The following is a 23,408-nucleotide window of genomic DNA, read 5'->3' as shown; positions in this document are numbered from 1 at the left end:
CTGGGCAGACCAGCTTGGGTCAGAGTCCCTGCAGCTGCTGGGGAGGCTGCGTGTGTCCGCGCGTGTGATGCGGCCCAGTGCACAGAGCACACCCACAGTGCACCCTGCGGGCCCGTGCAGGCTGCAGTTGCCCTGCGCTCAGCGCTGCGGCCCGGCCGCTGCCGCGTGTCTTTGCAGCGCACTGCAGGAGCAGAAGGGCGAGCTGCGCAAGCGGCTGTCCTACACCACGCACAAGCTGGAGAAGCTGGAGACTGAGTTCGACTCCACGCGCCACTACCTGGAGATTGAGCTGCGACGCGCCCAGGAGGAGCTGGAGAAGGTCACCGAGAAGCTGCGCAGGTGAGGGTTGTGGCACACCCGGTGCCCAGCAGGCAGGGCGCCCGGCAGGCCCCTCCCCACACCCCGCTCCCTTGAGAGGGCAGCGGTGTGACTTAGAGGGCCACCTCCAGACCTCCGGTGGGCCTCTGCCATCGCACGGGCCCTGGTGAGGGCCAGGGGCTGGCCACGTACCACACTCTCTTAGAAACTTGGGTTTTAGAAAACTTCTTTTTTGTGTGTGGTACTGCGTGTGGAAGCCAGGGCATTCTACCTCTGACCGACACCCCCAGCCCTATTTTTTATTCTTTATTTTGAAACGGTCTCACTGAGTTGCAAAGGGCTCACCAAGTAGCTGAGGTTGGCCGCAAACTGTGATCCTCCTGTCTCAGTCTCCCAAATGCTGGGATGACAAGCGTGCCCACCACGCCCGGCTTAAGTATGAACTATTGATAGTAACTTCACCTGTCTCTCCTGAGCCTTTTTGTTATTTCTTTTGCTCTGATTCTCTCGTGGGTGGCGAGCCTTCCTCTGGAGCCCTGCTGTGGGTCAGGAGAGTAGTGAGCCCTTGGCCTGGCCTAGGAAAAGCCTGGGCCAAAGCTGGCTGTAGCCAGAGGCGCTCTGGGCCGAGGGGAGCACATGGGGCTAGGGCAGGACTGGCCACGGGCTGCGGGAGGCAGGCTTTGCAGGCGGTGACCCTCCCCCTCCTGCCACAGGATTCAGAGCAACTACCTGGCGCTGCAGAGAATCAACCAGGAGCTGGAGGGCAAGCTGTACCGCATGGTAAGGGCCTCCACCAGGACCGCCTGCCAGCCCAAAGCCCGGCCTGGCTGGCCCTCAGATGACCTCTGACCCTCCCGCAGGGCCAGCACTATGAGGAGGAGAAGCGCGCGCTGAGTCACGAGATCGTCGCGCTCAACAGCCACCTGCTGGAGGCCAAGGTGACCATTGACAAGCTGTCGGAGGACAACGTGAGTGCCGTGCACTGGTCTGAGGGCCGCGGGGCGTCGGAGGGGCGCCTGGTGCAGAGGGGAGGGACCGGAGGGCTGCACGCTCGCAGGGAGGGTGAGGGTTAGGAAAGGAGAGGCCCTCACAGGGGTCTGGTTCCGGGGTGGGCTCCTGGCCACCCAGGACTCCTGCCTCCGGCCATGCCAGCACCACTGAGTCAGAGCTATGGGTTGCCACGGCCTGGTCCCCAGCCCTGAGAGATGGGCCCAGCCTCCCTTCGCAGCTGACCAAGCATTCATTCCATAGCAGCCAGATCCTGCCAGGCTCCAAATGACGGTGTGAACAGACAGCAAAAAAAAAAAAAAAAGGTCCCTGCCCACGTGAAGTTTACATCTGCGTGGGGAAGACAGACAGTAAGCCAGATAGCTACACAAACTGCCTCGTACGTTAGAGATTCTCAGAGATGCCAAGCAAGGAGCGCCCCGGGGCCACCAGGGCAGGGTCTGCCAATTTTACCAGGGAGTTTCTGGAAGAGGCCGGGTGAGAAAAGGCTAGGGCCACAGGGGTGGGGAGCCCTGCCGTACCTGGGGAGCACCCCTCTGAGCACTCCGGGGCACTGTGCAGCGCCTTTGGAAACCTGGGCCTTCTGAGTTGAGCTAGGGAGCCGCGAAGGCCCAGACGAGGCCCAGCTCCCATGTCCTGGGTCACTGGGCCATGGGGTTGGTGCCGGAGCCAGGGAGGCTGTCTGAGAGGCGTGGCCAGGCAAGGGCCCAGAACCAGGAGGGTGAGCCCTGCGAGATGGCTGGCTCGGTTGCTGGCCGTTGAGCACATGGGAGGAAGGCTCAGAAGCGCCTGGGGGCCTGGGGGCCCAGAGGCCGGTGTCCAGTGGAGTGGAGTCCTGCCAAGGGAGAGGAGGGCCCAAGCTCAGGTCACTCCTGCCGGGGCCAGAGACTTGTGCTAAGCTCCTGCTCCCTCTGCAGAGACGGGCTTCAGGGATGTCCTGGTCACCCAGGCGGTCACCCAGGCAGAGCTGGCATTCAGACTCAACACTGTCTGGTTCCTTTCACTGTCCAGGCCCTCAGTAGCCAGAGCGCGCCCCTCTGCCTGCTCTGGCAGCAGCAGGCAGCCCCAGGGCTCCGACGCCCAGTCGGGCCCTGCTCAATATGGCCTCTTCTTCCTAAGGGGCATGTGCATGACCGTCCAAAGTTACCCTCTCCCAGTGGGAGCCCCTACTGGCTGTGGCTGGCAGGGGCACAGTGGCAGACCCGATGGCAGGGCAGTGTGCTCAGCCCTCTGGTGCCAGTGGCAACTGGTCTGGGCCAGTTTTTTGAGCGTGCTGTTCCTGGGAGGCGTTGAGAGGGGCTGGGGAGCCAGGTTCCCTCCTTCAGGAAGGCTGGTTGGGGCACCAGTCCCAGGCAGGTGGGGCTGAGGGGCTCCCAGTGCCTGGAATGGGGGCCAGGAGGCGTGCCTGCACTGTGGACCGCCCTGCCGGAGCTGCGACCAACCCTACCGGGTCCTGCTTGAGCTGGGTTGGGGGTGGCAGCCCTGGGCCAAGAGTACCTGGGGGACAAGGTGGGTCATCGGACCTGCTGGGCAGGCCCCGGCCCCGACTGGCGGTCCCTAGGGGGTCCTTGGTATGTGGGGATGGCAGACCCGTGCAGCCACAGGCAGATGCAACAGAGATTTTCAGCAGCAAACCAAATCCCTGGAGGCTTACTGTTTGCATCTGTTTTCAGCACAGGGCTGAGCAGAGCCACCTGGTCCAGGGTCACACACCTCGCGCCCCGAGAGTGGCTTGTGAACCGCAAGTGCACTAGGGGTGGCAGGATGGGGCTCACTCCTGCCCTTCGCTTGGTGCCTGGCACTGCCCGCCAAGTCATGTTTGGGGGAGCCCTGACCTGGTGGACGAGCCTGGGCCCTCCTGCCACTCTCTTCTGGGGGCAGGCCTGCTCAGCAGCAGGACTGCAGCCCCTCGCGGGGAGGGCGGAACCCAGAGAGGGCCGGGGCTGGACCGGGAGGCGTGCCAGCTGCAGAGACAACTCTGCCACCGTCCTGACGCCCCGGCGGCCGGGGACCTGGCGGGCGCACTGCGCCAACGCCTTCTCTTGTCTTCCAGGAGCTCTATAGGAAGGACTGCAGCCTAGCGGCCCAGCTGCTGCAGTGCAGCCAGACCCACGGCAGGGTCCATAAGGTGTCCGAGGTAACGTGCCCCGCCCCGTGCAGGCCCACCCTGCCCCAGGACCCGCCCCGAGGCCACTCCCCGCCCCTGAGGAGGAAGACTCGGGTGAGCCTCGCCCTGCCCCTGCCCGCACCTGCGGGCAGGCCCTGCTGGACCAGCGGCTCCCCCAGGAACCTCACCTCACCTGCCCAGCTGGCCTCAGGGCCCCCCTGGCCCGCCCCCCCTGCCCACTCCCCTCCCTTTGCCCCTCATCGCTGTCTTAAGCCCCCAGCCACTGAGCACCACCCAGTGGGAAGACCCTCCTGGGCCCCTCACCGAAGCCCTGTGGACTAGGCACTGTGACAGACAGTCCTCCTGCCCACGCCAGAGGCCGCACAGCTTCCCTGCCCAGTCCGTCTATGTCTGCTGCGTGTACACACGCATACCACACACACTTGTACACGCGTCTCCGGTCCCAGGCCCTGTCCCTGTTGCCTCTCCAGGAGCCACGCCACACCTGACACACATAAAATAGATCAAACAGTAGTGGGAGGCCTCCCGCGTGGCACCAGGCACCCGTGGGAGCCGCAGGGCGCCTGGCCCCACCCGCAATCTTTGTTGCATCTGTTTCTGAGTCTGGCCTGGCTCGTCCAGCAACACTCGGGCAGTGTGACTGGGGCAGGGACCCAGGATCAGAACCTGTGGGTCTGCGCGGACAAGTCAGGCGCCTCTGGGCTCTCAGGGCCCTCGAGGGGGATGGGCGGGTAGTGGTGACGCCACCAGCTGCGGCCAAGGAACTCACCACGGGCATCCTCCTGGTGTGCCTGAGGACACTCTGCCTGCCTGCCTGCGGGTCCTTCACGCTGTCTGCGGTCTCGGCCTCGGGGCCAGGGCTGGGCCACCACGCTGATGGCCCTCTCTCCCCTCCCCCACGCCCGGTTCCAGCTGCCCTCGGACTTCCTGGAGGAGCACGGCTGCAGCTCATCCTCGCTCTGCCACTCCGCCTGTGCGGACGCCGTGCCGCCCTGCGTACTCGCCAAGGTGCTGGGGAAAGCCGACCCGTCCAGCCTGTCCGACGCCTCGGCCGGCGACCTGACCTTCCAGGAGGAGGAGGACGACGACGACGATGACGACGACGACCACGGGGCGGGGAAGCCAGGTTCACGGGCCCCATACAAGGGCGACATCTACTGCAGCGACACGGCCCTCTACTGCTCGGAGGAGCGCCGGCGCGACCGCCGTCCCAGCGTGGACCCGCCGGTGGCCGACGTGGGCTTCCTGCACGCCCAGAACTCCACCGACAGCACCGTGGAGGAGGAGGAGGAAGCCGAGGCGGCGGCTTACCCCAGCAGCTTCAGGCGTGAGGCCTTCCCGGGCTATGCGGCCTCACTGCCCACGTCCAGCTCCTACTCCAGCTTCAGCGCCACGTCCGAGGAGAAGGAGCACCCTCAGCCCAGCACGCTCACCGCCTCGCAGCAGGCCATCTATCTGAGCAGCCGAGACGAGCTCTTCAGCCGCAAGCCGCCTGCCGCCGCCGCCGCCGCCGCCACTGCTGCTGCCTACGACAGCAGCCCGCGCTTCCCCCAGGCTGCCACTGCTCCCGCCGCCATCGCTGTGGCCACCCCGCGTGAGGCCGAAGCCGCCCCCAGATTTGGGCGCACCCTGTCTCCGTACCAGGCCGAGCCCTTCCAGTACCCGGCCACCCCGGGCCCCCAGCAGGCCCTGATGCCGCCCAACCTGTGGACATTGCGGGCCAAGCCGGCAGAGGGCCGGCTCTGTGGAGAGAACATTCGTGGCCAGTGGCGACCCCTGAGCGTGGAAGACATCGGTGCCTACTCCTTCCCGCCCAGGCCTGCGGGCCGCGCCTCGCCCTGCAGCATCTCCGAGCGCTACTACGGAAGTGCCAGCGCCAGTGGCGGGGCCTGCGGCGGGGCCTCCGGCTCCAGCCCGACGGCCGAGGGCCGCGCCAGCCCCCTGTACGCCAGCTACAAGGCCGACAGCTTCTCGGAGGGTGATGACCTGTCCCAGGGCCACCTGGCAGAGCCCTGCTTCCTGCGCGCTGGCGGCGACCTGAGCCTCAGCCCCAGCCGCTCAGCCGACCAGCTCCCCAGCTACGCATCGGGCGAAGGGGAGAGGGAGCGTCTCGGGGTGCAGCTGTGCGGGGCCGTCAGCAGCCCCGAGCCTGGCTCCAGGGACTCTTTGGAGCCCAGCTCCATGGAGGCTTCACCGGAAATGCACCCTGCTGCGCGCCTCAGCCCCCAGCAGGCCTTCCCCAGGACTGGAGGGTCGGGGCTGAGCCGCAAGGACAGCCTCACCAAGGCCCAGCTCTACGGAACCCTGCTCAACTGAACGCCACCGCCGTAGCCACCGCCGAGGGTCCTCCACCCACTCCCGCCTCACCCGCGCATACCCGACGGGCAACTCGATTCCCCCCAGACGCCCATGTGCCCCTGCCCTTGCTGCCAAGGAGGACCCTGTTCCCTGAGACCCCCTCTCCAGCACCCAGTAGTCAGTCAGAGGGGAAGACCCTCCCTGTTGTCGTCTGTCCGGCCCGGGCCCGCGCCCCGGAGCCGCTTAGATCGTGTCGTGCGTACACTGTCGTCTCTTGTGGTGAGCACACTGTTGTCTCTTCCTTGTGGTGAGCAAACTCCCTTTCAAAGTGCAACTATTTTTATAGAGAACAAGGGTCCTTAATGCGCTTGGCCTCCAGGGCCCTGGACGGCAGCCTTGGCGTTTGCGATGCAATGCTTCTTTATTTTCCGGTGAGGGTGCATGGGGCCCGCCCCAGGAAGTAGAAAGACCGCCTTCTCGAGCCCAAGCTCCAGGAGCGAGTGGGGGAACGCCCAGCAAGCCAGTGACAGGGAGCCCTAAAGATCTGTGCCCGAGAGGGACCGTGAAAGCAGTCGCAGTGTAGGAAATGTTCTCAGAACCTTGTTCCCCGTGTGGCCAGCATACTACCCCGAGCTCTTCCTTGGCCTGAGTCCCGAGTGGGCCAGGATGACACCCCAGTACAGCCGGTGCTCGTCCCCCCACCCCTCCCCACACCTCTCTCTACCTCTGACATGAGGCCCCGCTCTAGCTCCTGTGTCTGTGATGCATGCCACCCCTGAGTATTGTATTTCGCATTCACTAATAAAGACACCAATGAGAAGGATCCGCGTGTGGCTTCTTTCTCCAGTGCCTTCGCCCTCACAAGCAGATGGCCCTTGGCACCCTGGGCCTGGCCTCCCAGCCAGGGTGGGCTCCTTGCCTCCACCCGACAGCCCTCCTCGGCCCAGCACCTGAGCTCCCACGGGCGTTACGGTTCCTGCGCTCTAGACAGGCTCCTTCAGGCCATCGCTTGCCATTCCTGACTCCTGCGCCCGACTTTGCTTCCACCCAAAGTAGATTCTTTAAAACCTACTGCTGGTTTGTCTGCTGGTGACAAGCTCTGTCTTTCTTGTCCTGAAATGTCTTGTTTTCATGACGATCCTTCCATCTTGTGGGATCTGTGTAGATCTGCTCATGTCGCCATGTTTCTTTGTGTCTGGTTATCTTTAACACAGGCTCATTCACGCTCTTGAAAATGGACTTGTGGGGGCTCTGTGAAGCCTCGGATGCAGATGCTTTTCTCCACAGGGCTTTATGTGTGCTGCTTTCAGGCGCCAGGGGCCCTCCCACTGGGCACCACCACAACCCAGGCTCACGACCCTGCCCTGGCCTTTCTGAAGCCAGCCCCGCCGAGGCTTCCCAGAACACAGCGCTCTCAGGGCCCTGCCCCAGGCTGGTGGGACTGTGGCTAGGGAGACTTCCTTTGCCCCCACGTTCTCCCAGCTAAAAGCTGGCTCAGCAGGATCCTGGATTCTCAAGTACTTGTAGCTCTGGTCCACAACTCTTCCCCCAGAATGCCCGGGGCCGGGGCTCGCTGCTTTCCTTTTCTCTCCAGTGCCGGCATGGGCGCTTGGCTCTGCTCACGGAGCTCAGAGAAGGGGGAGAGTGCTAGATGGCCTAACACTAGGGCTCTGAGAACACAGGCCTGTGGATATCCAGATGAGAGGGAGTCCTCACTGCTCCTTGAGGAAGAGTGAAAAGGATTAAAGAAGCACTCCTGCAGGGCACTGGAGGATGGACAGGAGTTCACCAGGGGACTCAGGCACAGATGTGTGACAGCTGGGGACTTCCAGCAACTGCTCAATGCTCCCGGTGCCTCCCTCCCTGAGGACATCCGCCTTGGAGCTGCCAGTTTCCCTCTGAACCGGCCCTTAAGTGTTCCACAGTTGACCTGTCCCCATGGCTGGGGGTTCCCTACTTCACGCCCACCCACCCATCTATGACAGCTCTCCTCAACCCCACTGGGACCACGCATGGCCAGGCTCTGCAGTCAGCTGACTGTGTTACCTAGTAAGTCAAAGGGCACAGGCTTCGAGGTCAGAGGCCCCAGCGCCCTGGGAGCAGCAGCTCCTCAGCCGGACAGGGGGCCACAGCTGCTCAAGGGGCTGCAAACACAGGTGCCGCTCAGAGCCACAGTCCCAGCCACAGCGTGCAGACAGCGGTCCGCACACACACGGGCAGCTCGAGACGAAGCTGCTTTCTCCCACGACCGCTTTGGAACTGGCGCTTCAGGTTTGAAAGGTGGGATCCAGGTACACATGTGGCCCACGGAAGGCGGGGGGGCCACCGAGAGCACCCTGCTACCCTTTCCAATAGAGTCCCCCGCCCAGTGTCCTGGCAGCAGGCTCCCACAGGGCCCAGGAACTGAGAAGGCAAGTCCACAGCCATGAGTCGGACACAGCAAGCCTCTGGGGGAGCTCTAGGGGTCCCCAGGCCCAAGAAGGGTCAGAGTTTGGGTAGTTTAAGGCCACAGCTTGGGAAAGAAGTGGGCTTCAGGGGCCGAGATCTGGGTGGCGCCGTCCATCCCCGTGAGGCCGCGGGTGAACAGCCGAGTCCTTGCTCTGCACCATCGCCCTGCTTTTCCACTTACCCACTCTGCAGAGAGGGGCCGCGGCCGGGGAGCAAATCCGTGTGTGCAGAGGCTGGCCAGGGGCTGGGTGGGCAGGGAGGTGGTCCCAAGCCACACTGAGCATTCAGGCTGAAGCATGATGGAGCACCACCCTCCCTTCCCGTTCCCAGCAACTCAGCACCAAGGTCCCACAGAAGGGGCGCACCCGTGAGCCATGGGACCAGCTCCCCCCTCAGAAGTCTGGCACTCCTGGGAAACCCGCCCAGGAGCCCGGGCTGGGGGCTGGCAGCAAGGTGGAGGACAGGAAAGGCAGCTGGGAGAGGCCGGTGTATTCAGACATCACCACTTACTTGACCAACACGTGCTGAGGGCGTGTCCAGGCCCCGACCTGGGGCCACATTCATGGATACACTCAGGGGGTCCTGGCTCTTTGGGGCACATACGACACCCCCTGAGGCTCTATAACGGGACCCTGCACACCCAGCCCGGGGTGACTGTCTGAAAGAGCAGCCTATCAATCCAAGTCCCACCCCGAGACGGGGAAGGAAGCCCAGGACTGGTGAGAGTGGGCGGGGCTTCCATTTGGGCACCTGCTTGTGCCGGGAGGGGGAGGCATCCATGGAGCAGCCGGGCGGAGGCTGAGCAAGAGGCTGCTCCCCTGAGGCTCGTGGCCTGAGCAGGGCCTGAGCGAGGCATGGGGGGCACGCAGGGGAGGAACAGGGCCCTGGCTGGGAACAAGGAGGAGGTAGCCTTGAGCTTGCGGAGCTGGGGAATCTGGGTGGGCTCCGAGGTCCCAGGGGCTACCGTGGTCACAGATGGGGGAAGAGAGGGGTGCAGAGGGAGCGATGGCCTCTCCCCGAAGCCGGCTATGGGCAGCATGGGCTCAGTCTCGGTTCCCCAGTCGCTCTGCTCAGGCTGGTGACACCCACCCCCACCTTCTGGGTCCTTCCATGTGTGCCAGGGACAAGGCTTGCTGGACATGAGCATAAGTATCTTTATCCAATCAGCCATTCTTGAGCCTAAAAACAGAAACTGAAGGTGCTCCCGGGCCGAGCCCTACCTCGCCCACATGGGTGGGGAGCAGCCCTTGGTCCCTAGGCACACCGGGCCGCATTTGCCCTGCCAGCTGCTCAGCTCAGCTTCCTCACCCCCCAGGTGTGGCACAATGAGTGCTGTGGCCACGTATACCTACTGTGCGCCCGTTCTGCATGAGCAGGGTAGGGGCTGAGCCGTGAGGACAAAGGGCAGCAGGACTCGGACCTCAGACCAGCCCCACCTAGGGCCCTTCCCCTGCTCGGGGACCTCAAAGACCCCTAGTCACCCCCTGAAACCAACGTTCTTATGCAGCAGGCCTGGCCAGCTCAGGCCCTCCCAGGACTGGGCGCATACTGTGCCTGTAACCCCCAAGGCCTGCCTCCTCTGTCCCCAGCAACCCTGCAGGTTGGCTTTCCTGACCCCTGCTGTACAGGCTGCGAGGGGAGGTGCCTTGCCCAGCGTCCCAGGACTGGTATGCAGGACCTGGGAGGGATGGCGTGGGGCACAAGGCCCTACAGGCCCCTCTGGACCCCTGACTGCTGGCCTGAGGTCAACCTCCCCCACGAAGACTTCCAAGGTATCTGTGGTCCCCACCTCACTTGCCAGGGGGCTCTGGGGCTCGGTACGTGCCCTGCGGTGAGCACAGCCCCTCATTTAGAGCTTCAGGATGCACTGAGCCCCCCAGGAGTGAGGCTTCCTTCCAGCCCAGCTCCATGAGGCTCCATGGGGGCCCCCGACTTCTCCCCAGTGTTGCCTTCCCAGGACAGACACACAAAGGTGGGCAGCAGGGACAGCTACCTGGGACTGGGCAGGCAGCAGCTCCGGGGCTCTCAGGGCTCCGGCAGAGCAAGGACCCCAGCAATCACACCACAGAGGAAGAAATGGGGCTGGCAGGGCCATGGCTCTCCGGTGCCACCTGAGCGGATGCCCCATCTCAAGTTCCCAGCCACGCAATCCCCAGGGCCCCAGGAGGCCGACAAGGCCGGAGGTGAAAGGAAGCTACTCCTACACACACTGAAACCGCCCAAGAAGCAGCAAAGCATGTTTATTGGGCATCGCCAGCCACCTGGCACGTGCGTTGGCTCACAACCCTGAGACAGATTCTTGTTCCCATTCCACGGACGAGAAGACTGAGTCTCTGCAGGCAATAGAGGCAGTCCCTGCTTCGGTCTGACCCAAGGCCAATGTCAGGGCCTATGCCCCTGCCCCAAGGAGAAAGGGGAGCCTGGCCCAGCAGAGTCAGTGCCAGATCTTGATGTCACCTCCCCAAGAGCAGGTGGCAAGGACGGAGGGCAGCACGGGGTGGTAGGTGGTGCCGAGGCAGGCCTGCGTGTGACCCTGCAGTGTGCACGCGCGGCGCGCGGTACGGAAGCTGAACATCAGGACTCGGCCGTCGGCGCTGCCCGTCACCAGCAGGTCACCGCACGGGGAGCACTCGCAGCCCACCGCGTAGCCTTCCACCTGCAGAGGTGACACGGGGCACGTTGAGAGGCGCCGGCGAGGCAGGGGCACCGGGGCCTGGCCTGGCTGCGACCTGAGGCTGGAGCTGCGGGATCCAGCAGGGCTGGCTGGCCTCTGTGGCGGCCCGAGCCTCCGGCCCTTCCGCCCCAGCAGGGTGGGCCTCAGGTGAGAAAGGGGCCGCTCCCGTCCCCACCCAGGACTCGCCTGTGCGACCAGATGCTGCTTCTCTCCTGCCGGGCGGCAGGCACCAGCACAGCCAGGGCCCCAGGCAATCAGCAGCCAACGTGGCATTGAAGCAGGAGGTACCAGGCAGCGAGCCGTGTGCCCGCTCCTGCACGCTCTGGCCGCCTGGTGGGGCCTGGGGAAGGAGGGTACCTTGTGCCCTTCGTAGCGCCGGCGTCTGCTCATCCGATACGGCCACACGGCAGAGAACAGGGCCAGGTAGTTGCCGTTGGTCTGCGCCAGGAACACAGGCTCTCTGGGGTGCAAGGCGAGGCTGGGGCAGGTGTATCTCTCCTGAGAAACAGCAGGCCGCACAGAGGTCAGAGGCGGCTTCGCAGACGCGCCAGCCGCACTGGCTCTCGAGCCCGGGACCCTCCGCTCAGGCCTTGGCTGGGGGGTGCATATGAGTTTGCTACTGCTGCTATAACAGAGTATCACACACTTAGCAGCTTCCAAGCCACACAGACTTCTCATCGTGCGGCTCTGGAGGTCAGAGTGTGGCGTGGGTCTCACTGGGCTCAAGCTCAGATGTGGTGGACGGGGGGCGCCCCAGCAGGCTGCAGGGAACCTCGTCTGCCTTCTCTTCCCCAGCCTGGAGGTGGCCTGCCACCCTTGCAGCCAGCCCAGAAATGGCTCCCCAAAAGCATCCGAGTCCCAACACCTGAAACCTATGAAGGCCACTGTGTGTGGCCCAAAAGGGTCTTTGTAGATAGGATTAAGGGTGTCGGGACAAGGACGCATGGGAAGGACCCTCCCGGGGTCTCCCCACAGCTCAGTCTTGACCCAGCAGCACCTGGTCTGGATACAGAACTTTTTGCCTCCACACCTGTTAGAGAACCTGTGTTTTAAGCCACCCAGTTTGTGGTGATTCATCACTCAAGGACTGAAGTCTAACCAGCACACCCACCACCACACCTCCATGGTGAGCCCCTGAGGGCAGCCTTGCTCAACCCCAGACCCCACAGAGCCAAGAGGCCCAGGAACTGAGGGCATGAGTGGCAAACCAGAAAGAAAAGGCAGGAAGTGAGGGCTCTGAGCACGAGGTGGGCTGTCCAGAAACGCCCAAGCCCCTCCCACCGTCCCTGGCTGCAAACAGACAAGGTGGGTGGCCCCGCCACTCTCTGGTCCCGAGAGTGATGATACTGGCAGAGCACCTGCTCGCCCTGCGGCGTAGGTGAGCTGGGGACAGCGGGCAGCCGCGGCGCGAGGCACTCGCCCTGGCTGCTGCAGGACTCGCAGGCGGGATGCCTCTGTGGCCAGACGCCCTCCCAGTCCTCCGGGCCTGTCCTCCCTGTGGGTTGCACTTGAAACCCACATGAATTCCAGAGGTGGGTGTGCTCAGGTTCACTTAGTACACTGAGAACAAGAAGACAGGCAGAAGTGTATATGAACATGGGATATACATACACTTCACATGTCTGTGTGCGGTATGTATATACGTCCTAGAGATTAAACCCTGAGGCATTCTGCCTCTGAACTATACCCCAGCCCTTTTTCATTTTTTGTTTTGAAACAGGGTCTCACTAAGATGCTAAAAGTTTCAATAAATTGTTGAGGCAGGCCTCCCTCAAACTTGAGATCCTCCTATCTCAGCCTTCGAAACAGGAATTCCAGGTGTGTACCACCACACCCAGTGAGATACATATTTTTAAATTCAGGGTAGGGGCACCAAAGAGATGAGTCATGACTTGTTATCTCAAAAGATGATGGTGGTGATTGTGGTGATGGTGGTAAAGTGGTGGTAGTGGTGATGGTGATGGTGGTGATGGCGACGGTGATGGTGGTGGTGGTGGTTGTAGAATGATGGTGTGGTGCTGATGGCAGTGATGGTGGTGATGGTAATGGTGGTGGTGGTGTGATAACGATGGTGTTGTGATGGTGGTGGTGGTAGTGATGATGGTTTTAGTGGTAATGGTAGTGGTGGTGGTGGTGGTAAGTGTTGGTGTAGTGATGTGGTGGTGGTGCTGTAGTGATGTGGTGGAGGTGGTGGTAGTGGTGGTGGTGGTAGTGGTGCTGTAGTGATGTGGTGGTGGTGGTATAGTGATGTGGGGGTGAGAGTGTAGGTGTAGTGATGTGGTGCCGGTGGTGGTGTAGTGATGGTGCTGGTGGTCATGGTATAGTGATGGTGTTGATATGATGGTGGTGGTGGTGGTGGCAATGATGCTGCTGGTGTTGGCCACGATGATTAAAGCATAACAGAAAACCTGTGCTATATGCCCTTTATGAGCATTCTTTCTCTCTAATTCTCAAATCGCTCTATTAAGTGAATAATATCCTCCATTTTCTTTTACTTCCTTTTTTTTTGTGGTACTGGGGGTTCCTGGAAGCCCTTCTACCTCCGGGCTACACTCCCAGACCTATTTTATATTTTTGAAACAGGGTCCCTTACGCCAGCGCGGCTGGCTTCGAACCTGCGCGATCCTCCTGTCTCCGCCTCCCAAGCGCAGGGATTACAAGCGTGCGCCACCACGCCCGGCTTTTTTACTTCCTTTTTTGAGGGAAGGTCAGACCCCTTCTTCCTGGCTGGCCGGAGCCTCTGGGGCAGTCTGAGAAGGATCGCGCCGTGCCATGTGGAAGTTGTGTCGCGGAGGGAAAGCTGGGGCTGGCTCTCTCTGTGGGAGCCTGGGTCTGGCTACCACCTACTACTGCCCCGAAGGTGTCCAGCAGCTGAACCCCACCCCACCGCCCGGACCCCAGACAGACCAGGGCTACAGAATGGGTCCTGGGCTGAAACCAGAGCAATGCCAAACATGGCGCCTCACATGGAAAATCTGGTTGGAGATCTTGGCGGAGGTCCGGAAGTCCCAGGCGATGATGGTGCGGTCGGCGGAGTCCCGGGTAGAGGCGTCGGTGCTGCTCAGGAACTCGGAGCCGTCCTGGAGGAAGAGGATGTCCAAGGTCTGTTGGACGGTGGCCTTGTAGCCTCTCACCACCTGTGGGAGTGGAGTGGGCACTGGTCATGGGCGGGCCTGGGGCACAGGGCAGGTGTGCCCTGGGAGGCCCAGGAGGGCAGCGGGTCACCGGGTGGGCGGCTCAGTGAGGGCTCAGTGGCCCACAGCACCAGGCTCCACCACGCAAGCCCAGCCGGTGGCCCCCTACCCTCCTCTGCTGGCACGTAGGGTGCCAACGAGGCCCATCGCCTCCCAAGCAGATGGTCCCTTGAGAACAGCTGGCGCCTGGGAAAGTACGCTGAGGAGGGCTGTGCTTTGCTCCAGGCACCCAGGGAGCCCGGGACTGCCCATCAAGATGCCTGTCATGCTTTGTGGGAGGGTCTGAAGATGTCACATGACCCATAATTTGCAGAGTCCCCGGAGGAACACCAGTAAAGCGGGGAGCAGCGTTCATGGAGACAGACCATAAAGCCAGAGCCACAGAACATAGTTTAGCTTTAGACACTCTTCTCCTCCGAGCGCCCCGCCTATATTTCATGGCCCCTGCCTCCTACACTAGGGCCATGGGGCCAGCAGCTGTCCTGCTTTCTTCTGAGCGGTTCCCCACTCCCACTACTGCTCCTGAACACCCGGTTGGGCGGGATGGGGCCCAGCACCAGGGCTACCAAGTAACAGACTCACTGGCGACCGTGGCCATGACTGGAGGAGAAGTTGCGGTGGCGGAACAGGCAGGCGGTGCCTGCCCACTGCAGAGGAGCCGGCCAGGTCTCTGCCTGCTGGGCCTGGCCGCGGGGTTACCAGCTCCCAGGGCGCCACCCTGTGGCTGCAGCACAAACACGCGCTCAGGTCCTTGGCCCGCAGCTATGAAATAAGCTGTCTTGCCAGATGGAGGGGGAGGGGAGGATGCAGTTCACTCCTTTCCAATTTTTAGACTTGTATGTTCTGTTCTGTTTTCAATATGTGTTGACCTCGTATGAAATACAGTTCTCCAGCACTTCTTTGGACCAGAGAGTAGAGTTTGAGACCCATTCTTCAGATGAGGCGCACAGAGTTCAGAGAGGCCGGCGGTCACACGGCCAGAGGTGCAGCAGCTCCCCGCCCGGCTGCTTTCCTGCCCACCGTGCAGTCTCCTCCACAAACCCCAGGCCAGTCCTGGGCAAGGGCGGGCGGCCTTGACCACTCTTCTCTGTGCCTCTTGGAAGCGGACTTTGGCTAGGGTGACGTCGAGGTGGCCAAAAGCCCCTGGGATGCAGGGGCCTCTTCTTCTCTGCCCCAGGCCTCCACTAGTGCAGCCCAGTCTTACAGGGTGGGTGGGCCAAGCTTCAGCCCCGGCCCAGCCAGAGCCCACTGCTGTGATGGCTCCACCCGCTGGCCTGCAGCTGGGGCAGGGCCAGGGCCTGGGAAGGGACGCAGCACCTCAGGCTGTTCTGAAGAGCCTGCACAAGGCCCAGCTCTGGAGAATGGCGCCACCCCAAGGCAATGCTGGGCCCTCTGCGGGTGGGAGGCAGGTAGGAGCAAAGGCCCCATCTCCGAGGCTCTGGAAGAACCCCTTTAGAGGCTCCAGATCCATCTGCCTCTCTCATGCTCAACGCTGTCATCTGACCTCACTTAAAACACCCTCCCCGGTGGCCCGAGAACAGGCATTTCTCTAGACCACGACAGCTTAGACGCCTCCCCTCCCCTTCTCCCACAGCGCCCTGCAACAGCATGCCCAGGGAGGGAGTAGGGAGCCCAGAGACCAGCAGGGCACCAAATGCCAAGAGAGCTCGGGCCCAACATGGACAAGGCCTGTGCCCTGGACATTTCCCCCTGGTGGACACGGAATGGCCCCAGAGCACCACTGGCCCGTAGCAAATGGCTGCTGGGCAGTTCCCGGCTCTCTGGCGTGACTGAGCTTCTACGTGGCCTTAGCACCTTGGTCCTGCAGAGGGTGACCCGAGGAAAAGGGAAGGGCGACGAGGACCCGCCACGCCACCCACGGAGCCAGGACAGGGGCCCGAGGCGGCACCAAGGCCCCAGGAGGAGGAGCAGGCCCTGGGCCCCCCCTTGTGCTCGTCCACACACCACCGCCTCCCGCAGACTTTGCGGGAGAAGGAAGGGCGGCGCTCTGCTCCGTATTTTCTCAGAATGGACAGAAACAGCCCGGTTCATTAGGGCGTCATAAAAGTGAGCGGCTGGGAAACAAGCCGTGTTATGGGCGATCCCCGGCAATAAGGAGGCTGTCAGCAGAAGGCTGACCTCCGGAGCGGCCGTCCCGGAACATGATTGACTGGCCTCCGTGCCGCTCGTGCCCAGGGAGACAGCACAGGGCCCATTAGTGTGTCTAGCTGGTGGGTTTTATGGCAACCGTGATTAGGCTGACAGCTGGCGCATCTCCTCCCAGGGGCAGGCCAGCACCGCCCAGGCCGACAGGGAAGCCTGGCTTGGACACCTCTGGCAACTGTGGGGCCTGTGGGCTGAGCAGGTACTTAGCCTCGGGGAGAGAGGAAGAGGGATCATGCCACATTCAGGGTGAAGAAAGCCACCCGAGGGCCCTAACCTCTGCCACGCCGGGCCACCGGCTGCCGGGGCAGGTCTGGGCTGCTGCATACCCGCAGGAAGGTGCGGCTCACTGGGCCGCGTGCAGCGGGGCGGCCTCCCTCTGCGTGGTGCTTGAGTCGTCCTGCAATGCTCTTTGAAGACCACTGATTTCGGGCGTGGCGGCGCACGCTTGTCATCCCAGCATTCGGGAGGCTGAGACGGAAGTATCGCGGTTCGTGGACAGCCTCAGCTACTTAGGGAGGCCTTCTGCAACTCAGTGAGACCCTGCTTCAAAATAAGAAATAAAAAATAGGGCTGGGGGTGTGGCTCGGAAGTAGAATGCCCCTGGGTTCCATCCCAAGTACCACACACACAAAAAAAAAAGAATAAAATTTTACATTAAAAAGGCAAAGAAATCACAAGAGAACGAGACCAAAACACAATCACGTTTCCCTACAGCCTGGGACTTCGTAAACCTTCCCAGCGAAGCCTCCAAAGCCAGAAGCAGAAAACGCTGAGTAAATTTGACTTACATGGAAATAATAATTAAAAACAAGCACTCCTGGAAGGCAGAACATGTGAATAAATAAATAATAAGTAAACTACAAAAGACAAACAGAAGAAGTATTTGCATCTTATATTAAAGCCAAAGGTTACTATCTGTAATACAGAGACGGTAACTGTTTGTGAAAATAGATGAAAAAGACCAACAGCTGTGTAGAAAAACAGGCAACAGAACGTAGTAAAAAAGGCAGTGGTCGTGGCTGGCACGGTGGTGCCTGCCGGTCACCCCGGCGGCTTGGGAGGCCGAGGCAGGAGGAGCACAAGTTCAAGGCCAGCCTTAACAACTCAGAGAGACCCTGCCTCTAAACAACCTTTTTAAAGTGGGTGCTGGTGGTGTAGCAAACTTAAATTATTGCAAGATATCATTGCTTACCTACCAAGTAAGCAGACGCCCAGGGTCTGCCCACACACTCCAGTATGCGGCTGGGCGAGGGTGCTGGGCGTGTGTGCAGCCCGTGGAGCAAAATCACCCATGTGCTGTTACCCAGCAGGAGGCGCGACCCAAAACCCCACTTCTAACCGACCCTGAAGTCCTACAACAAAATGCCAAAGGAGATTCAAGCAGGGCGCGACCGAGGAGCACCGCCTGTCAAATCGAGCCTGGAAACAGCCCTGTGCCCCCAGCGAAGCACGGCCCAGCGCACCGGCGGCAGGTACATGGCAGCGCCACCACCCAGCACGACGCGGCTGTAGAGGTGGGTGCCTCCCCATCCTGTGTGCGGCCATCTCCACGACACCGTGCTCAGTGAACACCTGCTAAGCGGGAGGGAAAGGTGCGAAAGCAAGAAACCGGAGGTGACAACACAGAGCGGGATGTGCTTACGTTAAAAACAATGGGCCGGCGTGGCGGGCACGCTTGTCATCCCAGCATCCGGGAGGCTGAGACCGGAGGATGGCAGTCTATGGCCAGCCTCAGCTACTTAGTGAGGCCCTCCGCAACTCAGTGAGACCTGGTTTCAAAATAAAAAATAGCCGGGCGTGGTGGCGCACGCTTGTCATCCCCGCACTTGGGAGGCAGAGACAGGAGGATCGGCGCAGGTTCGAAGCCAGCCACGCGCGCTGGCTTAGGAGACCCTGTTTCCAAATAAAAATGTAAAAATAGGTCTGGGAGTGTAGCCCGGAGGTAGAAGGGCTTCCAGGAACCCCAGTACCACCAAAAAATAAAAAATAAAAAAATAAAAAATAAAAAATAGCCGGGCATGGTGGCGCATGCTTGTAATCCCCGCACTTGGGAGGCGGAGACAGGAGGATCCCGGAGATTCGAAGCCAGCCGTGCTGGCTTAAGAGATCCTGTTTCCAAATAAAAAAGTATAAAAAATAAGTCTGGGAGTGTAGCCCGGACGTAGGAGGTAGAAGGGTTTCCAGGAACCCCAGTACCACCAAAATAAATAAATAAATAAATAAATTTAAAAAATAGGGCTGGGGGTGTAGCTCATAGGTAGAATGCCCCTGGGTTCCTTTTTTACCATAATAAAAAAGGAAGGAAGGAAGAAAGGAAGGAGAAACAAAATATGTAAATATTTATTTTTTTATTTTTTGTTGTTGTACTGGGGGTGGAACCTAGGGGCTTTTCTACCTCCAAGCTATACTCCCAGATCTATTTTATACTTTATTTGGAAACAGAGTCTCACTACGTTGCTGAGAGCCTAAGTGGCTGAGGCTGGCTTCGAACCTGTGTGATCCTCCTGTCTCAGCTTCCCAAGCACTGGGATTACAAATGTGCACCACCACACCTGGCTATAGTAAACATTTAAAATGGCCTCTAGTGCTGAGCCTGGCAGCACATGCTGGTACTCCCAATTCTTGGGAGGCTGAGACAGGAGGATTGAAGGTTCAAGGCCAGCCTCAGCAACTAAGTGAGGCCCTCTGCAACTTAATGAGACTTTGTTTCAAGAAATAAAAAAAAGGTCTGGGCCTAGTGACAGATGCCAGTCATCTCAGTAGTTGGGAGGCTGAGACAGGAGGCTCACAGGGTCAGAGCCTCAGCCACTATGGGCCCTCTGCAACTTAGTGAGACCCTGTTTCAAAGCAAAACAAAAAATAGGACCGGGAGTGTAACTCAGAAGTAGAATGTCCCTGGGTTCAATCACCAATACCACACATAAATAGATAATTAAATGTACAGAAATAAAATGTTAAAACCTAAGGTTATAGCTTGGAGATAGAATACTGTGGGGTTCAATCCCCAGTATCCCCAGCACCCCCCAGAAAACCCGCAACTGGCTCTTTAAGAAAGGGGTAAACAGAATATGGAGATAGGGTACAGGTAGAACTTGGCTACTTCTCCAAACATGCCCTGTTTTGAAGATATGACCCAAGAACAGAGGTGCATCACGGGTGCTTTTTCTATAAAGGGCCAGACAAAAAAATAGTTTAGGTTTTGTGGGCCACATGTAGTCACTTCTGCAGAGTGTGTGTATGTGTGTGTGTGTGTGTGTGTGTGTGTGTGTATATGTGTGTGCATATGTGTATGTGTATATGTGTATGTATTTGTATATGTGTGCATGTATATGTATGTGTGTGCGTATGTGTATGTATGTGTGTGTTAAAGCTGGCTAGAATGTGAATATATATATTCTGTGCTCCAGGGCCATATAAAAAGAGGCCGCAGCCAAGAGACACATGAAAAGATGTTCAACATCACTGGCCATCAGGGAGGTGCAAATCAAAAGTACGCTGAGATTCCATCTAACCCCAATCAAAGCGGCAAGCATAGAGAAATCAAAGAACAACAATTGCTGGCGAGAATGTGGGGAAAGAGGAACATTTTTATACTGTTGGTGGGAGGGCAGAGTAGTTCAGCCACTATGGAGATCAGTATGGAGATTCCGTAGAAACCTGGGAATAGATCCACCATATGATCCGGCTCTACCACTCCTGGGTATCTTTCCAAAGGGGTTGAAATCAGAGAACTACAGCAACATATGCACACCTATGTCCATAGCAGCACAGTTTGTAATAGCCAAAATATGGAACCAACCTAGGTCTCCATCAACAGATGAGTGGATTGCAAAATTATGGGAAATACACACAGTGGAATTCTATTCAGCTCTAAAGAAGAATAAAATCATGCCATTTGCAAGAAGATGGAGGGAACTGGAGAACATTACGTTAAGTGAGATTAGTCAAGCACAGAAAGAGAAGGGACATGTGTTTTCTCTAATATGCCCAAGCTAGGGAGTAGTGGGAATTCCAGAGGGCCTCCAGATGATGGAGGGGAAATCTCAGCAAAGCTTGAATGGAAAGATAGGAGAGGAAGATGGCTGAGGTTGTTCAATGGAGGAGCTACATACGAATACGTGTAAGAGCATAAATACGACATGGTTAACCTGGACACTCTCTATTGGGGGGGAGGGAAGGGAGGGGGAGGGCATGAGGCACAATGTAAATGTACACCACTCTCAATAGGTTCCACTTATAAAAAAATAAAAATTAAATTTAAAAAAATCCAAAAAAAAGAGGCTGCAGGCCAGACTGGACCCATGATTGTAGTTTGCCAACTTTCTCTAGACTCATGCACATATTTTATTAAATTAAATTATACAACAAATTAACTTAAAAAGCAATCTTGAAAATGTGAAAAAAAATTAACCAAATATTGATTAATAACACAAACAGGATTTCTTTTAAGAGACTTTAAAGAACAGTAATTTAACAGTAGATCCTTACGTGAATGCATGCTAATAGAAAACTAATATATATATATATATATATATATATATATATATATATATATATATATATATATATTGGTGGTACTGGGGTTCCTGGAAACCCTTCTACCTCCGGGCTACACTCCCAGACCTATTTTATATTTTTGAAACAGGGTCCCTTACGCCAGCGCGGCTGGCTTCGAACCTGCGCGATCCTCCTGTCTCTGCCTCCCAAGCGCAGGGATTACAAGCGTGCGCCACCACGCCCAGCGAAAACTAATAATCTGATGGCAGATCCTAACAATATACATAACAGACAAAAAGAACAGTAAGAAAGGTTAAACCGTCGCTCACTGTTAGTTGCCAACACAGGCCAAAAAAAGGGTCAAGGTAAATGGAAATAAATTTTTCCATTGTAAAAATATATTAGAAATATAAAAACAGAAAAAAATCTGTAATCTTAAATTTTAAATGAAAAAATAAGTATAGACAACACTGTATTTTTTCTTAAGAAAATATTTCCTAGTCTGTCCACAGAAGGAGCAGAGAATGAACCACCTTAACATTCAGATCTGTGGTCTATTACACCCAGCTAAACTTACCGGAGTGGCATGAATGATAGAGCAGGACATTAAAATTATTTATAGCTCGACCGCATGTGTTTAATAAGGTAGGGAGATGGGTGCGGTGGTAGGCCTATCATCCCAGGACTTGGGAGGCTGCAGAGGAGGATCACAGGTTCAAGGCCAGCCTCAGCAACTTAGTGAAACCCTGTTTTAAAATATAAAATAAATAGGGCTGGGGGTGTAGCTTGAAGGTAGAATGCCCCTGCACAGTAAGAAGAAAAGGAGGTGGGGGGAGCGACTGGCCGCGGTAAATAAAGAAATGGAGGATTATGTCTAATATCGTCTTTATGTAGATATAGAAGACCCAAAATTAAGCTGGGCGTGGCAGTGCATGTCTGTAGCCCCAGTATTTGGGAGGCCGAGACAGGAGGATTGCAGGTTTGAGGCCAGCCTTAGCAACTTCATGAGGTACTCAGCAACTTAGATCCTGGCTCAAAAACTAAAACTACAAAAGGGCTGAGGGTGTATCTGGGAGGCAGGGAGGTAGGCTGCCCCTGGGCCCGATCCCTAGCTAAAGAGAAGACCCACATGGAACTTCTGGAGATGAAATATGCAGTGTTTGGGATTAAAAAATACATCTGAGGGTATTATCAGCAGATGAGACAGTACAAAAGAAAACATTTGAGAACAAGAAGACATTGCAATTAAAATTTTTCGACATGTAACAGAGAGAAAAAGACTGAGTCTAAAAATGAACAAAATCTAAGTCAACTTGAGTAGTGTGAATCCACAATGTCCCCGTGCCCCCGCCCGCCTCATCGCTCTCTCAGGAACCACAACTAAGAGCTCTGGAGGAGACTGAAAGAGAAGCGACCTGGGGATCCTGAAAAATAGCTAACGGCAGATACATTCGGGAGAGTCGAAATAGAAGAAGGACCGGTATGGCAGATGAGGTTTTTTGATTTTGTTTCTGGGATTTAACTCCAGACATCGGCCCAAAGGCTGCCTGAATTAAGTGGGCACAGACAGAAGAAATTCTGAAATAAATCTATCTACATTCTGGCCAAATGGCCAATCTGAAGAAAGACACGCCTTGGGGACCCGTGGGATGAAATCAAAGGCTCGAGTACTTTTGCCCACAGAGTCCTGAAGGAAATGGAAACGAAGCAGTGCAGAGGTGGGGTTTGCCTAAAGAAATGTGCTTGGAATGCACCCACACGTGGTGCAGCCATAAACTCAGAGTCAAGAGAGCCCAGACACCACAAAGAAGAACTCAAAGAACACCAGCCCTGCACCAGGCACGCCGGCACGCCTGGAATCCCAGCACTTGGAGGCTAGGACTGGAGCAGCACAGGTTCAAGGCCAGTCTCAGACCCTGTTTCCAAAGAAAATAGGGCTGGGGGGGGGCAGGAAGCTCAAGGGTAGAATGTCCCTGGGTTCAATCCACAGTACCACACAGGAAGGAAGGGAAGGAAGGAAGGGAGGAAGGGAGGGAGGGAAAACCCCAATACCACACAAGTAAGAAAGAAAAAAGCCAGGTGTGGTGGCACACGCCTGTAATCCCAGTACTTGGGAGGCAGAGACAAGAGGATTGCAGGTCTGAGGCCAGTCTCAGCAACTTAGTGAGGCCTTCTGCAACTTAGTGAGACCCTGTTTTATTTTTTTATTTTATTTTATTTTATTTTTTGTGGTACTGGGGGGGGGAACCCAGAGGCTTTCTACCCCGGGGCTATACTCACAGACCTTTTTTATATTTTATTTGGAAACAGGGTCTCACTAAGTTTCTGAGAGCCTCATTAAATATCTGAGGCTGGCTTCAAACCCATGCGATCCTCCTGTCTCAGCTTCCCAAGCACGGGGATTACAAGCATGCGCCACCACACCTGGCTGAGACCCTGTTTTAAAATAAAAATAAATTAGCGTCGGGGGTGTAGCTCAGAGGTAGAATGCCCCTGGGTTCCATCCCAGCACGGAGAGAAGGAGAGGGAGGGAGGGCGGGCAAACCAAGCCCTAGTACATCACAATCAAACTACTGAAAACCTCAAAGAGAAAATACTAAAAGTACTCGGGTGGGGTGAAGAAGTTCATGTCGGGACACAATCGTTTGAAGTAGCACAGAGTTCTCGATAGTGGCCA

The 23,408-nt window shown here is 57.7% G+C and overlaps 2 protein-coding genes across 4 annotated transcripts in view; one reads left to right on the top strand and one right to left on the bottom strand.

Annotated features, from left to right (window-relative positions):
- Positions 1-5,770, top strand: part of BEGAIN (brain enriched guanylate kinase associated) — a gene marked incomplete at both ends in the record, with an annotated part of 34,614 nt that extends 28,844 nt beyond the window's left edge. For 2 of the 3 annotated variants that reach the window (XM_080706998.1, XM_080706997.1), the window contains 5 exons: positions 178-339; positions 1,032-1,098; positions 1,179-1,286; positions 3,380-3,463; positions 4,367-5,770. In XM_080706998.1, coding sequence (XP_080563124.1) covers positions 178-339; positions 1,032-1,098; positions 1,179-1,286; positions 3,380-3,463; positions 4,367-5,770 — 1,825 coding nt within the window. The remainder of the gene's footprint in view (positions 1-177; positions 340-1,031; positions 1,099-1,178; positions 1,287-3,379; positions 3,464-4,366) is intronic. The other variant, XM_080706999.1, reaches the window with a different exon arrangement.
- Positions 5,771-10,634: 4,864 nt separating this feature from the next.
- The window catches only part of WDR25 (WD repeat domain 25), a gene marked incomplete at both ends in the record, with an annotated part of 149,721 nt that continues 136,947 nt past the window's right edge, over positions 10,635-23,408 (bottom strand). The window contains 3 exons of the mRNA XM_080708323.1: positions 10,635-10,856; positions 11,232-11,372; positions 13,841-14,011. Coding sequence (XP_080564449.1) covers positions 10,635-10,856; positions 11,232-11,372; positions 13,841-14,011 — 534 coding nt within the window. The remainder of the gene's footprint in view (positions 10,857-11,231; positions 11,373-13,840; positions 14,012-23,408) is intronic.

The sequence above is a fragment of the Muscardinus avellanarius genome, assembly GCF_963383645.1.
Source record: "Muscardinus avellanarius genome assembly, chromosome: 12".
NCBI classification, from domain to species: domain Eukaryota; kingdom Metazoa; phylum Chordata; class Mammalia; order Rodentia; family Gliridae; genus Muscardinus; species Muscardinus avellanarius.
This window is presented reverse-complemented; position numbering and strand designations above follow the sequence as displayed.